Source organism: Pezoporus flaviventris, unplaced genomic scaffold (assembly GCF_033815535.1).
Source record: "Pezoporus flaviventris isolate CSIRO_AGI_PZ_B2104156 unplaced genomic scaffold, CSIRO_AGI_Pfla_v1 ptg000041l, whole genome shotgun sequence".
Classification (NCBI taxonomy): domain Eukaryota; kingdom Metazoa; phylum Chordata; class Aves; order Psittaciformes; family Psittacidae; genus Pezoporus; species Pezoporus flaviventris.
In genome coordinates this window covers 9,193,443-9,208,454 of record NW_026892589.1, presented here as the reverse complement: position 1 = coordinate 9,208,454, position 15,012 = coordinate 9,193,443, and the positions used below count along the sequence as shown (strand labels likewise).

At 38.3% G+C, this 15,012-nt stretch overlaps 1 protein-coding gene across 5 annotated transcripts in view; it reads left to right on the top strand.

Annotated features, from left to right (window-relative positions):
• Positions 1–15,012, top strand: part of SFSWAP (splicing factor SWAP) — a 49,382-nt gene that overhangs the window by 24,327 nt on the left and 10,043 nt on the right. For all 5 annotated transcript variants that reach the window (XM_061466141.1, XM_061466140.1, XM_061466142.1 and 2 more), the window contains exon 14: positions 10,017–10,282. In XM_061466141.1, the coding sequence (XP_061322125.1) occupies positions 10,017–10,282 (266 nt within the window). The remainder of the gene's footprint in view (positions 1–10,016; positions 10,283–15,012) is intronic.

Sequence of the window (15,012 nt, the reverse complement as noted above, 5' to 3'; positions counted from 1 at the left end):
ATCGTAGCACTGTCCTGAAGCTTTTCTCTCTCCCTCTGCAGGTTTTGCCAGCAAAGCTATGTTTTCTATCAGAGAATCACTTTCCCATATACATTGTATATTTTCTGTTTAAGTTCCTAATGGCTTAACTTCATCCACAGGGGCGAATAGGCTCTGTTCCTGCCTGGTTTCTGTTCTTTTCTTATTTTTTGCCTTGTTCCAGCTTTTTCACTGAGCCAGTCTTCCTGCTAATACAGTGCTTGTCCTAGCTTAAGAAGCAATGCTTTTACTCCCAGGAGTGTCACAAGCACATCCCAATCCAGTGTGATCTGATCCATGCTTGCTAGAAGACAGGGGAGTCTGTTTTTCCAGCACCTGTACAAACACCTCCAACTAGTCCAGATAATTTCTTTTCTTAGTGGAAGAAAGACTGTCAAATTCCATTTTCAGCAATCGCCTTGGAGTTATGTCTTCACTGCAATATCTGTAAACAGCTGTAGATAAAAAGTAGGAATGAGATTTGATGCAGACTATGTAGTTTCCTGAAACTTAACCCAAATAGGGCCAGAAATTTGGGGTATTGTTGTAGTATCTCTCACAAACCAGACTGAAATCCTTTGTCTTTATATATGCTGCAGTTAGACCTTCCATGCACATTGCAAATACAAAAATTGTTGGAAAGTAGAACCTTACTTTCCTGGTACTGGAATTACGTTGCTTCCAGAAAAGCTAGTAAATCACTTCTGGTTGTGCTGATCAAGCAAGATACTTGAGATGAAAGTTTCAGACAGTAATTGTGATTGTGTGGTTACAAGAATTGACAACATGGCTTTCCGTGGTTTTCTTTCCCACTGAAAGAATTCCAGTACCTAACAAGTACTTCTTTGTCCAGTTCTTAATTTTTTCCAAATAATGGAAAAATTATCTCTCAAAATGCTTTCAGGGGAACAGACAATTGACCTACCTCTGATTTAGGTGATCTGTTTCAGCACACATTAGCAAATAAGTGAATTGAATGCGGTCATATCCCAGAGGAGATCCTGTTTAGGATTCCCACTGCTACTGCTAGCAGTTTTTCCCTGACTGGCACATCAGTACTTTTTTTCCAGTCATTGAAGAATGAATGGAAAGAGACAATGATGATGCAGAATTCCCCAGCCTTACAGTTCTGTTCCCCTTCTCAGGGGGATTTGTCAAGGGTATAGATATTTCTGAGCAACATTTCTTTTGATATTTTTCAAGAGCATACCTGAAATAACCAGTAAGTCTTCAGTAACAACTGAGTCTCTTTCAGAAGAGCAGATGAGTGTCCTCACTCACATATGGACTTGCCAAAGCTCTAAGATGAACTTACTAAAAGCAAGTGAACTTCTCAACAAAAAAGCACTCTAATCCCACTTCTCAGTAAACTGATTTGTATATAAGAATTCTAAAGTAACCAGTTCCATTACTTCTTACCAATACAGATGGTTTGGAGGGTCCTTCCTTTATAAAAGGGTTTAGTTAGAATTTCAAATGTATGTTTAAATGTCGCAGAAGTGATCATCTGTTTCAAAATGAAATTGACTTTTGTATAGGAAATGGTAGAACTATCTTAATGAACAGTCAGAGATACCATAATGTCTTTGGAAGTAATATTCCTTCTAAGTGTAGTTAGTTTATTGACACACTTACATACGTTTATATAGATACATGTGGATAGATTTTGCATATAAAAGTTTATTTTGAAACGTGAATGTTTTTCATGTGGTTATTTCTTCATTTGCCATATATATAAAGCTTCCATCCGTGTTTGTTCCAATGAGTGATCTGCCTTTTGCTCTACTTGCCTCGTTTGCCTATTTGTAACAGCCCATTTGAGTCAAGAATTTTATTGGAAAAAGACAAGTGAAATCATATTGTGTATTTGTTAACCTCTGTTTTATATACAGTGAGGATCTAGTAAGCTGCATCATGCTGTCTAAATCAGTTTATATATGAACAGGTAGCACAGGGGTTTTCTAAGCTATTTTCAGTCATGTTTTAGAAAGAGAAATCTATTTAGAAACACTGATTGCAAAAGTAACAAGAGGTAACTACAACGGCTGTAATTAGAAAAAATAAATATGTATATTAAGTCGAGAGAGAGATGTAAAATGAGTTTTGTAGTTTGGTCAATGGAACTAAATGGGGAAATTGCAGAAGACAAATAAAATTAAATATTTAAGTTCACCAAAAATGTCACTTAATCTGTTTCATCTCCTGTTTTGGGGGAAGGAGAAACCAATGAGGAATCCAGGAAACAAAGATTGATATACAGTGGTCATAAACTTAATGTAGTGGAACAAGGGAAGTCCAGGTTAGATATATGGAAGAAGTTTTTCACTGTGAGGGTGGTGGGCACTGGAATGGGTTGCCCAAGGAAGCTGTGAATGCTCCATCCCTGGCAGTGTTCAGGGCCAGGTTGGACGGAGTCTTGGGTGACATGGTCTAGGGTGAGGCGTCCCTGCCCATGGCAGGGGAGTTTTAACTTGATGATTCTAAGGGCCTTTCCAACCCTAACAAATGTGGAATAATGAAGGAGGTGTGTAATAAAGCTTGAATTGGAGCTGAAAATTTCCATGGGAGATGCGTAATTCCCATGACATTGCCCCTGCCTAATAGCTGTGTAAAGACTAGTAATGCTGTTTATGTGTACAGACAGTGTATGTTCGTGCTGAAAACCTGCTTACCACACTATGTAGGAATGCATTAAATGAGCAAAGCTTTTCTGACCTCTGTCAGATTTTCCTGATACCAGGCATTTCTTGAAAGAAATGCTGGTGCTGGGTACACATTATACCTTTGAGCAAAATTGATTCCACTAACTGTATGTAAAGACAGTACCACAGAATATAGTGCTTTTAAGCTTTTTTGGCTTCAGCTGAATCTTAAAAATAGTCAGGTCTACTTTTTCCATAGCTGAATTGCTTCTTCTGTATGGTTTCCTGCTTTTCCTTGAAGTGAAATCAAGCAAGAGGAACAAAAGGTTGAAAAATGAGCTTGAGCAATGGAGCAGCATAGCTTTTCACAAATAGTTTCTCACTGTTCTTACATCCATTGCAATTGTACAGTTTTCTGCGTAGTATTTCCTCAAAACTTGGAAAATGTGGAAAGACTTGGGAAACACATAGCTTAGCTCAGTTTCCAAAAGAGATGCTGTTCCGGTAACGTTTTAGCTTGTGAAGTCTGCCCTTTTTCAGGATACGGGTAAGCGGTACTTGGGTGGCATCTCACTTCTTGCATTTACATGTATAATTCACATAGACAGTCTTGTAACAAGAGAATCACACCAACTGGGATATCTATCAGGTAGTGTCAGTAAAGGGAAGTTTCAGTCCCTCTGCAGTGAGCATAGGTTCTTTGTCCTACAGCAGCAATCAACCTGTAGTTTTAACAACTGCAGTTGTAGATCTGCATAGCTGGAGTACACCAGGTTATCTGGAGTGCTGCATCAAAGTGCCTTCTTATTTTTAAACAGATAAGGTGTTTTCTTAATATGAAATTAAACTCTTATTCCAAAATTATTAAATTTAAAATAAAAAAAAATATATGTTTTTACCTATTATATAAGTAGAATAAGGGCTAGTTTTGCACATTCTTATATATATATATACATACCAAACCTTGATTTAAGTAGACCAGATACTGGGAGATCTCATGTTAAGATGGTATGTTTGGGATTTGAGTTTGTTTTGGGGAGTGGGGTTGTTTGTTAGGTTTTTTCAGCATATCATTGGCTATTGGCATGAGTTGAGTTCTAAATACAAGCATCACGCTTGGTTGTCATCCTAGGTACGGTACACTTGGTATTGTAGGCATGTCACATTTTTGCCACCTTTTTCAGGACTTAAAATGTTGTTTGTCTGCAGATGTGCCAGTTCAGATCTTTTAGTTATCCCCAACCATGTCCATCTGAGCAGTGTTGTTCTTAGGTGCATCTGAGAGAAAAAGGTTGAAAAGAGAAAGGAAAAGAATCTGTTACAGAGCAGTGTTTCTCCATCTGTGCGCAGCCAAGCCTCACAGAAGGAAATTGGCGTGGTTCAATGTCTTGCTGGTGAACACTTAATGTTTTTGTTAACACATCAAGTGCTTGATAATGGTAGCAGGTTATAGGAGTCTCGCAAAGGGAAAATCTAAGCTGCAAAATCATTGCTTCCAGCAAAAAGTTTTGGCAAGTGTCATTTGTGTAGGTGAAGTCTCCTCCCTGCTGCCCCTGTCACAGGAAGGCCTGCAGACATGCATTTTTTGTCAAAGAAGTTGGTCCTCAGTGACCATTAAATGGATTTAATTGATAAAGTGTCTCCCAGAATCTACTGGTGCTGGTAATACCTGCCAGAAATGGGAGAAGGTGCCATCAGTGGTGGCTGGCCAGACAAGGCACAGTCTGTTCAACTTCTTTAGAGAAGCTGTTGTAGTGGCAAGTGTTCTGTAACCATAGTACAGTTCAATTTTTCTCTATAGGGCATGATTTAACTAATAGTGTGTCTGATGGGTTTCTAATACAGGTTATTGTGCTCATCTCTCATATTTTAGCCTGTGTCAGAAATGCTTTAGGAGCGAGGGTACTTTGGTATGCATGTAGAGGACAATTGGTTATACCCAAACTGTTACCTGTATAAACCTTAGTATCCAATTTAAACAAGGAGAGAAATCCTCAATCACAATGCTGCAAGAACAGACAAGCACATGATTTGAAAGTAACTCTTATTTTAATGGCTTGTTCCAAATGTCATCTGCTATTGTGCTTCTGAATATAGCGCAAACCAAAACTTCCCTTATTTTGTCTCTTTCATCTTCCCTCTTCTGAAGTCCTATTTCATTGTTTCTTTAGATGACTTGCCCTTACTTTTGTCCTGTATATAACAAGTTATTTTTCTCTGTGGAAAGCAGTCTGTTTACAAGTGAAATAGAAGTGTGCCATGTTTAAAAATGAGATGCTATTCAAGTTTTGGCAAGCATAACGGGGTTATCAACAGCTATAGGTAGTGTACGGCTTTCATTCTCACAGCTGTAATTGATCCTACTTTTTTAGCAGTGGACTGTAAATATTGCTGCATGCCTCTGGGATAATCATAGAATCATAGAATAGTTAGGGTTGGAAAGGACCTCAAGATCATCTAGTTCCAATCCCCCTGCCATGGGCAGGGACACCTCACGGTAAACTATATCACCCAAGGCTCTGTCCAACCTGGCCTTGAACACTGCCAGGGATGGAGCATTCACAACTTCCCTAGTGCCTCATTCCAGTGCCTCACCACCCTAACAGGAAAGAACTTCCTCCTTATATCCAATCTGAACTTCCCCTGTTTAAGTTTTAACCCATTACCCCTTGTCCTATCACTACAGTCCCTAATGAAGAGTCCCTCCCCAGCATCCCTATAGGCCCCCTTCAGATACTGGAAGGCTGCTATGAGGTCTCCACGCAGCCTTCTCTTCTCCAGGCTGAACAGCCCCAACTTCCTCAGCCTGTCTTCATACAGGAGGTGCTCCAGTCCCCTGATCATCCTCGTGGCCCTTCTCTGGACTTGTTCCAACAGTTCCATGTCCTTTTTATGTTGAGGACACCAGAACTGCACACAATACTCCAGGTGAGGTCTCAGAGAGCAGAGTAGAGGGGCAGGATCACCTCCTTCGACCTGCTGGTCACGCTCCTTTTGATGCAGCCCAGGATATGGTTGGCTTTCTGGGCTGCAAGCGCACACTGCTGGCTCGTGTTCAGTTTCTCATTGACCAACACCCCCAAGTCCTTCTCTGCAGGGCTGCTCTGAATCTCTTCTATAGTGTATAACAGAATTTCACAATTGCATATTCTGTTAATGTTAATTTGTGAGCAAAATGTAATTGTCTAATGAAAACCATCCACTAAGGATTTAAAGAAAAAAGGTCCTTTAGAATATTTCAGGGCCATTTAGTTTCTATTTTACTTTTTTTAAGGTACAGGTGTCTGTACCATCTGTTTAGCATGGAAGGGTGTGTGTGTGTTCTTAAATTTCCTTTATCTTGCTTTTCAAAAGCAGATAAAAACATGAAACGTCACATACTAATGGGGTGTTTGAGGGGGATAGCTCACTGGCATTCCTCATACTGTAAATACTTTAATATTTAATAGGGAGGAAAAAAGGTAAATGTCAGGAACTGCCATCTTAATTTATATAGATGAGGGTGCTAAGAGTATCCTATACCTTGGTGTTTAGTCTTCAGAGTACTCAAGATACAAAGGTATATGGATCCATACAGCAAACAGATTCACAGGCACTAATTTCTTTACAGTTGGCCCTTCAAAAGCAAGAATGCAGAATTCTCTCTGGTTTTGAAGAATTTACTGTAGTCCCTGTACTGCTAATAGCTGTGTTCCAGTGCATCAGCTAAACCCTGATGTAACTGTTGAGCCTTTGAGTATTGCATTTGTTCTGTAAGAACTTTGTGTATAGGAAACATTTTCATCGCTTCTGTTTAATCACTTTGTGCTGATTTTTGAGGTTAGGACTGACAAACTCTTCTAAAAACAGTAACTGTTTGTTTTCATGCACAGAGCAATCATACATTTCCATTGCTGGTAGAGAATTGCTTATTAATGCTGAGCCAGGGAACACTTCACCATAAGCTTTGGGGAACCTGTGGTAAAAAACTTGCAGTGGTAGAAAAGAATCTGGAGTATTTTCCGGTTTTAGGAAAGTAAAAGAATTGTTGATTAACTCAGTTCTGACATCCTTCACTCTATCCAATTTTGATCTGACATAGGATTCAAATTTCTGCAAAGTTCAGCTGTTTAGAACAAAAGCAATACTGGCCAGTTGTAGAAGTGTTAGTAATGTTATTGATAATGTTCTTTACCAGTAGATTTTATTTGGACCAGGAACAAAGGTTGTGTTTTGTTCTATTGCAGTAAGTGTCTTTTGGTTCACTTCTAGTGTTGGCTTTGTGTATTGATTAAGTAGTGTAACCCCAGAATAACTAATGTGTTTTCTGGTCTTATGAATACCGTGAATATGCAAATACCTTTTAATGAACTGAAGTGCTCATTTCTGTTCTCATATAGCTATAAATTCATCCTGATAGAGCTCTTTCATAACCCATTCCTGCTAAACAGGCACTGTGGAATCATCTTTGTTTTCCAAAAGGGTATCTCTGAAACATTTTTTATACCAAGTGTTTACTGTAGGAAGCATTATTTTAACGGGGTTTGCTTCAGTCATGCGAACAAAATGCTGGAGAACAACTCTGCCAGTGAAATTGTCTGACAGTGTAGCATTTAATAAGGGCCAAAAAAAATGTGCTGTTACCTAAAATGGACAAAGAAGTGTGATTCAGTAAATGCTAACTGAATGTTTGCAGTGCAACTTCCTAGAAGAGCTCTCAAAATATTTAAATCTCTCATCCCTTGCAATGCATAATAAAATCCAGCAGGTAACCAGAATATTGCCATGCTTTCCAAAAATGTGTCCCTGCTGGCCTGCAGACTTGCAGACCCTGGTCAGGAACACAGTCTTTCTGCCTTTTGGAAATGCTCAGTAATCTCCCAGTATCTCTGCTTGCTTTCATTTTCTTTATTTCTTATTCCCCGCCCCTTCCACCCTGCATTCATGCCTCCAATTGAATTCCCATTCCCTTAGCTTGCCTAGATCAGCTTTCACTAGTAAAACACAAACCACTTGCAGCTCCTTCTGTTTGCCAGAGAGTAAGACAAATTTATTTTTTCCCAAGTATTTGTATTCAGCACTATTATTTATACACCTGGAAATTTCTCTGTGGCTTGGCAACTCCCTGAGGTTAAGTTCTCTCATTGAGCTCTGTGCTGTGCTCTGGTGGTGGATCGTTTTGGTGGCGATTTGGTTTTTGCTTAAAGGCAACCAGAGTTGTCATTGCAGGAATCGGCGCATTTGTTCACAGTTGCAACCTGACAACTCTCACCTGAGCTCCTGGTCTCAGTAGTGTGTTGAGTAGGTTTAGACAGGTAGGTGACTTCCCTGTGTTGTAGTTGTTGTATCTCGCTCCAGAACCAGCATGCTCACCTGGAGATGAAGTTACTTCTGTATGGCTTTCCAAACCTGATTCATTGGTAACCTGAAATAGTGAAGTCTGAATCTACAGCCAGCCAATCTGCAGCTATACTTTTCTCAGGGGTATCTGGACAGTGCTGTCACTCTTCAGTGTAAGCATCATGAAAGTCAAAGAGGGCCCACGAGTTCAGCATCCAGTGCTTTTGGTGGATACACAGGGGAGCTTAGCACGGTGGGGTCCTTTGTTCTGATTGCTGAGAGAATCTCCGTATGTGAGCTGAAAGTAAACGTGTCACTCATTTATTATTTTCCTTTCTGGCAGTGGTATGATAACTTCTGTTTTATGCAGCCAAATGAACTTGGGCACTGAAAACCGTTGCGTTTTTTTCTTCTCTCTCTTGTTTTCCTCTTAACTTCACTTTGCCTACAGCTATTTTGTTTCAAGCTATTATGGGTGTCTACTTCAGGGCAAACTGGTCTAGTACATATTCAGTAGTGTTCGGAGTGAAGACCAGGATATTGTATAAAGAGGTGAATAACATTGTGAAGGAAGAAAAGTCAGCTGCAGTGGTCCTTAGGAAACTGAAGTTTGAAAATGAGAGGTCTGGATTACACATGGGTTGTGAGGTTAGTGAAACAGGAAACGGGCCTCTATGATCATGCTATGAAGTGTGTATAATCCTTCAAGTAAACTACTTTAGTATAGTGCTTTATTTCTATTTTTGTAAATTTTGTGATAGCAGTTACTGGTTACAGCTCAGAAAAGTGTCCTGGCTCTCTTAACTTGCAGCAAAGGTGGATTTCCAACTAGTCAGATGTGGTCAATTATTGCCTTGACGTATTCACAGTAAGAGAATGGTAAAAGGAAAGGAAAAGATCACCTGTTTCGAATTTGGTTATTTCAGGTTTTAGTGTATCACTTTTTATTCTGATCACACTACGCATCCTCATATCAAACGGTGAAAGTGTCAGACAGGTGGAGCAGAAACAATGACAGAGAGAAACTGATTTCTCCAGTTGCCTTGAAATGGCAGCTGTGGGAATGACAGGCTTGGAAATGAGGAGCGTATCTGTAGTACCTGACTTGAATTGTTCTAAACAAGGCATTGAGCAGAATCCTCTCCAGTAAAAGCTGATAATTTGAAAGTGCTTTGGAGTATGGTATGTTTTGCTTAACTGACTGCAGTCAGAATTACTGAGCATGAATTGTGCATGGACCTGGTTTTGAAATCTTCCCAACCCTTTACATTCAAAATACTTATTTCAGCAGTTCGTATCAACGTGAATTAATTTTGCTGTTTTCCTTGAGCTTGTCATCTAAACAGCACAGTTCAGGCATGTGAGTGACATGAAAACTTAACTTTGAATGTCAGGAGGTTCTGATTGTATCTTCAGGTTTAGCATTTTTAAATAAACAGGATAAATAGATGCAAATGTATCTGATAGTACCCATTTTTTAGAATACATTTCTTCCAAAAACTAAAGATGAAAACTTCAGAACTATGTCCTAGTTAAGCTGACAGTCTCAGCATGCATATCCCACTTTGTATATGTATCTTTAGGGAACTGTGTAGGCCTCCATTAAATACTACTAGACGCACATTTTTGAATGCATCAGCCTTATTTACGCATATTTTACGTGATACTGATGCAGCATTGTGAGGTTTTATAGCATCTGTAGGAGGTTAGATTGTTATTGATTTAGCAAGTATGTTCTTAAGATGGATGCGTTTCTCACTTTCATGAGTCAAAAAATATAATGTGATAGTTTAGTTATTTTCCTTGCTGTTGTACTCGTTACCCGACATTTCTACCTACCAACTACTACCAAGCAGGATATCTTTCTTTCTTTGCCAGAACATGCATGTATTTGGCATGCACAGGAGTAGATGTAGCCCCTGTATAAAGGACTAGAGATGGTTACGTGTTGTCAACACTTACAGGACTTTCTCAGGTTAAAAATATGTGTGCAGCTTTGAAAACTGAACACTGTTCTTTGTTTTCCTTTGATTTCAGAGTGTCAACAGTATACCATGTCCTGTGACTGCAGTCAGAACATTACCCACCTTCGAAGTTAAACAAACAGAAAGGCCTTCAAGCAAAAGCAGAGATCTTCCTAGGGATGAAGAAAAAGAAAAGAAAAGGAAAAAACACAAGAAAAGATCTCGGACAAGATCTCGATCACCATTCAAGTATCATTCATCGTCTAAGTCCAGATCTAGATCACATTCAAAAGCAAAGCACTCACTTCCCACTGCCTATAGAACTGTCAGGCATTCAAGGTGGGTTTGGAAACCAAACATATTCTTTCAAGTTCTCTGTGGGCTAACACAATTTTATTTTCACTTCTTCCATTATTTGTGTGTCTTCTTGCCCATTACAAAGGGTCTAGTCACCTTGAAGACAGTATGTAAATATCATCAGATGTGGAAGGTCTTTGAAAATAGTTTTAATGAGATAATGAGTCATTGATTTCTAATTACGTAGTGTGAAATTTGTACCAGTAAATGCTTTTTCACTCTGGTCTGTGAAATACCTGGCAATAATGTGTAGGAATGCAATTACAGCATTAAGAGAACTTGCTAATAAGTCTGTGGCTTTTGCTGGAGTAAAGTGACCAGACATTATTAAAGTAAGAAATAGAGGTAGAGAACAGCGTGGTTGAACAGCAAAGCTTGGAAGGAAAGCAAGCATTTGGGCAGCATGTGAAAAATGATGGATGAATGGCTGGAGAGAGATGACAAGAATTCAAGAAGAGTGAAAACAGAGTTTATGAGTAAGGGAGACCGTAGAATGAATGTAGCCCAGTGCAGTTAACTGTATTTAATCTTTATTGAGATTAAATGCACTATAGTAGTTAACCAGCTATAAAACGATATATATTGTGTCACATTAATACTGTTAATTACATCTAAGACATTTGAGTCTAGGCAACTTAGAGTTTATTGTGGGTAAAATTGTCATATCTGAATCCCTGCTATACAGCAATTACTGTGGTCAGTAGGAAGGGCTTATTGTTGAGGTTGTATTCTCCGGATCATGCTACAGAGCAGTGTTGAAGTAACTTGTTCAAATGAGTTGTGTATATAAATATGGCTGCAGTTATATATGTATGTGATGTAGGCAAAATCATACGTTTCTTTATCTTTGTAGCCATGCCTGACATATGCTGCTTCCTGAAAAACAGCTTCTAGCCCTTTATGGTGATGTGACAGAACTTCTCATCTTGTGCATTTTTTGTTTGTTGATGAAGTTTCTAACTACACTAATATGAGTAGGTGTTAATGCATTACAACTCTTTATTTTAAGGTTAAATACAGTACTGTTGCAGAAAACATCTCGGCTGTTTAGAGATTCAGGGAATTAAATGAACATAACTTGGGCTGAAAAGATCAGTTGGGCGTGCCGCTTATTTGACTGCCTTTGACAATAGATTATCATGATGCTCTGTTATAAGGCACATTCCAAAGTACTGTGTCATTCTCTTCTGTGCTTACCACTGTATAAAGGGAATGACACTGAACGAAGCTTTCCTTGTTTAAGTAGTGAATGTAAGTCTTCTCAGAGTTAAGGATTCCTTGGAAAAAGTCTCCTCAGGTGAATCACTCATCTTTTCAATTTCCAGTCAAGCCGTATTTTCACTTAATTCTCCCCCATGTCACTTCATCTAAACTATATTGCATATATTTATCCATGATTTTACTAATACATGGTAAAAGTAAAGAGAAGCATCATTCATTGTAATGCAAGAAAACCCCAAATCGAACAGTAATCTTCTGTGGTACCTTGAAAAAGGGAAAGAATCACCTGAGAAGATGCTTATTAATAACTGGGTATCCAGCTCAACAGGATAAAGATAATCCTGCATGTTGCATGAGTCTGCATTGGGCAGTGACCAGATTAATGGGAACTTTTAAGTTCAGATTGATATGTTTTCAGTGACTTCAGGGAGGTAAGATGTATGGTCCTTTAGAAGCCTGAGTATTTCCACCAGCTTGTGTACATTTGGTTCTGCTGGTGAAAAGACAACAGTCTTCTGAAGTCTATCGTGTACACAGTGGATAGTCTCATTATAGATGGGTTTGAGTTTTGGGTTCTTTTGCTGCCCAGCTGGTGAAAAAAGTACACAAAAATCTCCAAGAACAGTTAATCAACTGGAGCTAATTTTCATGTGCCACCTTGAGCGTGCCTTCTAGCACAGGCCAAACAACAGACGTATAAAAGCCTTAACATTGTGAGCACCTGATTAAGCCTGATTGGGTATTTCCTTGAGCAGCTCTTGAATTCTACAACCTGAGAATCCAATAAAGCTTCATGCTGGGTAGCTGTGTTTTGAAATTGCTTCAGAAAAACTCGCCACGTCTTGCACATATTTTGCACATTTTAAAACTTGACAGAAGTTAGACCTGAATGGGAAAGGGCTTTCCATTCAGCCTTTCTGTTCTGTAAGTACTGGTTGAAATGGAGGTGTCTGGAGGGTGTCTCTCCCATTCAGAAACCTGTTGTTTCTGGGAACTTAAGACAGTATCATCAGTGCTGAATGAGTGCCTGTTCCCTTTGAGCTTTTTGCAGGCCATAAGAAATGCAATTAGTGGTAATTATATTAGGTGGGAGACCTGTTAGAAATCTAAATGTACCTTCCTCTCTATAGCATTTCACAAGAACATGGCTAAATCTAAACTTTGACCAAGGAGCTCTTATAGTTCAACTGTAAAGAATATCTTTCTCCTGCAACTGATACTTAATACAGTGACTGTATTGGTTTAATGTAGTCAGTAAAGACAATCAAGTCTAAGGCGGGATGCGTCAAGTGTCTCCTCATCTGGAAGATGTTCTATTTGGCTTCAGCTAGAGTACTGTGTCCAGTTTTGTGCATCCTTTAGAAGGAATTAGACCAGCTGGAGGATGTTTAGAGGGAATCATCAAGAATTGAGAGAATTGAGAGAATTGGAATGACTGTTTGGAAAGACTGAAGGAAGATGAAATAAATCTTCATGTATACCAAAAAAGAGGGAAATGAACGTTCTTCTTCAGTCCTTGGAGTTTGGACAATAAGTAATGGATTTAAATTGCTAACAGACTAGAAAGCTTTTCATAGTGTCTCAGTGGTAAAGGCAGTTAATACAGCTCGGAACACTCCATTGTGGGAAATTTCTGTCTGAAGAATTATAGTTTGGAGAACATTGAATAGTCTTTATTTCTTGAGGTCTTTTCTAGCCCTGACTTTCTAATTAGGGCCCACATGGTCTCACATTGTACAAGAAATGGTGATGATTGAAGGCTTGCTTTATTGAAGGTGTTTGCTACGCCTTAACTTACTCACTGTATTTCTGAAATTAAAGCTCTTGCTCCTGAAACCAGAGAATTTGGAGAGTAATCACGAGTGGGAGGCTGATTCATAACCTAGTTAGATACGGACATGTTTTGTCTCACATGTGTTTAGACAAAAATAATGCCTTGTCTTAGTAATTGCCAGAAAAGGTCAAAGTTGTTGTCTAGCTAGAAGATATGACTGGTTTCCTTTCTTTTTTCTATGTATTTATATATTTAGTGTGGATTCAGAGAAAATTATTTCCATGGATTGTCTTGTCTCGCTCAAAACATGACGCCTTTCATATTTCTTTCCTCTTCAGTTTCCCCAGTGCTTCACCTAAACCAGTATCTTTTTCCCTAGATTCCCAAAAACGTTGGATGTTACAGCTTACTATTGAATGGTTATGTAAAAGGACATACCTTCCTGGGATAAAGTGTAAACTATTTGTAGAGGTCTATATGTTCATCCGGTATTAAATGAATGGTGATAAGAGATAGTCTTCATTGTGTGGATATTGATGCTAAATAATACTGGAACACCCTCTTTTGAGTAACTGCTTATTTGAGTATCTTAGTCTCATGTTGTATGTTTGAGATTTTATTGCCTTATTTTATTCTGTTCAAAATGTATATTCTAACCTATGAATCTCAGTATAAAGTGATTAATGCTGCTTTATTTTACCTCAGGAGTGGACTGAAATAAAAAAAAAGGGATTTTCCATTTCTGTGGTAATTACTCCTCCAGTTCCTGGAAATAAATAAACACAGGATCTTTTTTTTTTTAATAAACTTTCATAACTTTATTAGAGAGTAGCTTATTAGGTTTGAAGTACCTGCACAGTGAAGATAAGTATTTCGCATTGGAAGTTATTTAAACGATTAGATTTGAATGAACTGTGACAGCCAAAAGAGGAGTTATGTTTATTTAATAATTTTTCATTAGACTATCTTATATTTAGATTATAATGAATTATCTCTAAATTGTAATAATGACTACTCAACGCATACCCTGTATTTGGGGAACTGTCTTGAAGCCTTAGATTTTGTGAGGTTTCCATATAAACATGAGTAGAGCTTCTCTTTTAAAAGACTTTTGAGTAATTACTATTTAATGGTATAAATTCTTTCAAAAAGTAAGATTAAAAAGCACCTTTACCATATAACTTATCATGACAAGTTAACAGAGAATGAGAAGTGGGAAGTGAAGATAAATGTAGAAATTTGCAATAACTTTCTTTGCTCTCTATTTAGGGGCTGTTCAGTATACTTTTCAAGCTCTTCATTTTTGGACTGTGTATCCTAATACTGTCTTTTCTCCAAAATGCTTATTTTGCATAGAAATCCTACAGATGAACGTTGCAATATACTTGTCTATATACCATTTTATACCGTTTATCACTTGTTTTTGCATTGTTAGAGGTCTAGAGGCTCCGCTTCATTTAAAAATAGTCTTTTGTGGTAAGATGCAATATTTGTACTGTTGCATTTTCTTTTTAAATTCTTTCTAATGCCTTTTCAGCTCTATTGTAGAAAAATTCTGTTCCAATAACATGAAGTTGATTCAAAGCATGTTTCTGGGTAGCACAACCAAACCTGTTTTGCAGCAACAAGTTTAAAACACTGCAGCTACATAAGGAACCTAGATAAATTGTCTTAATTGCGGCATGTGGTGTGCTAACAGCATTTCTCTTTATATCTG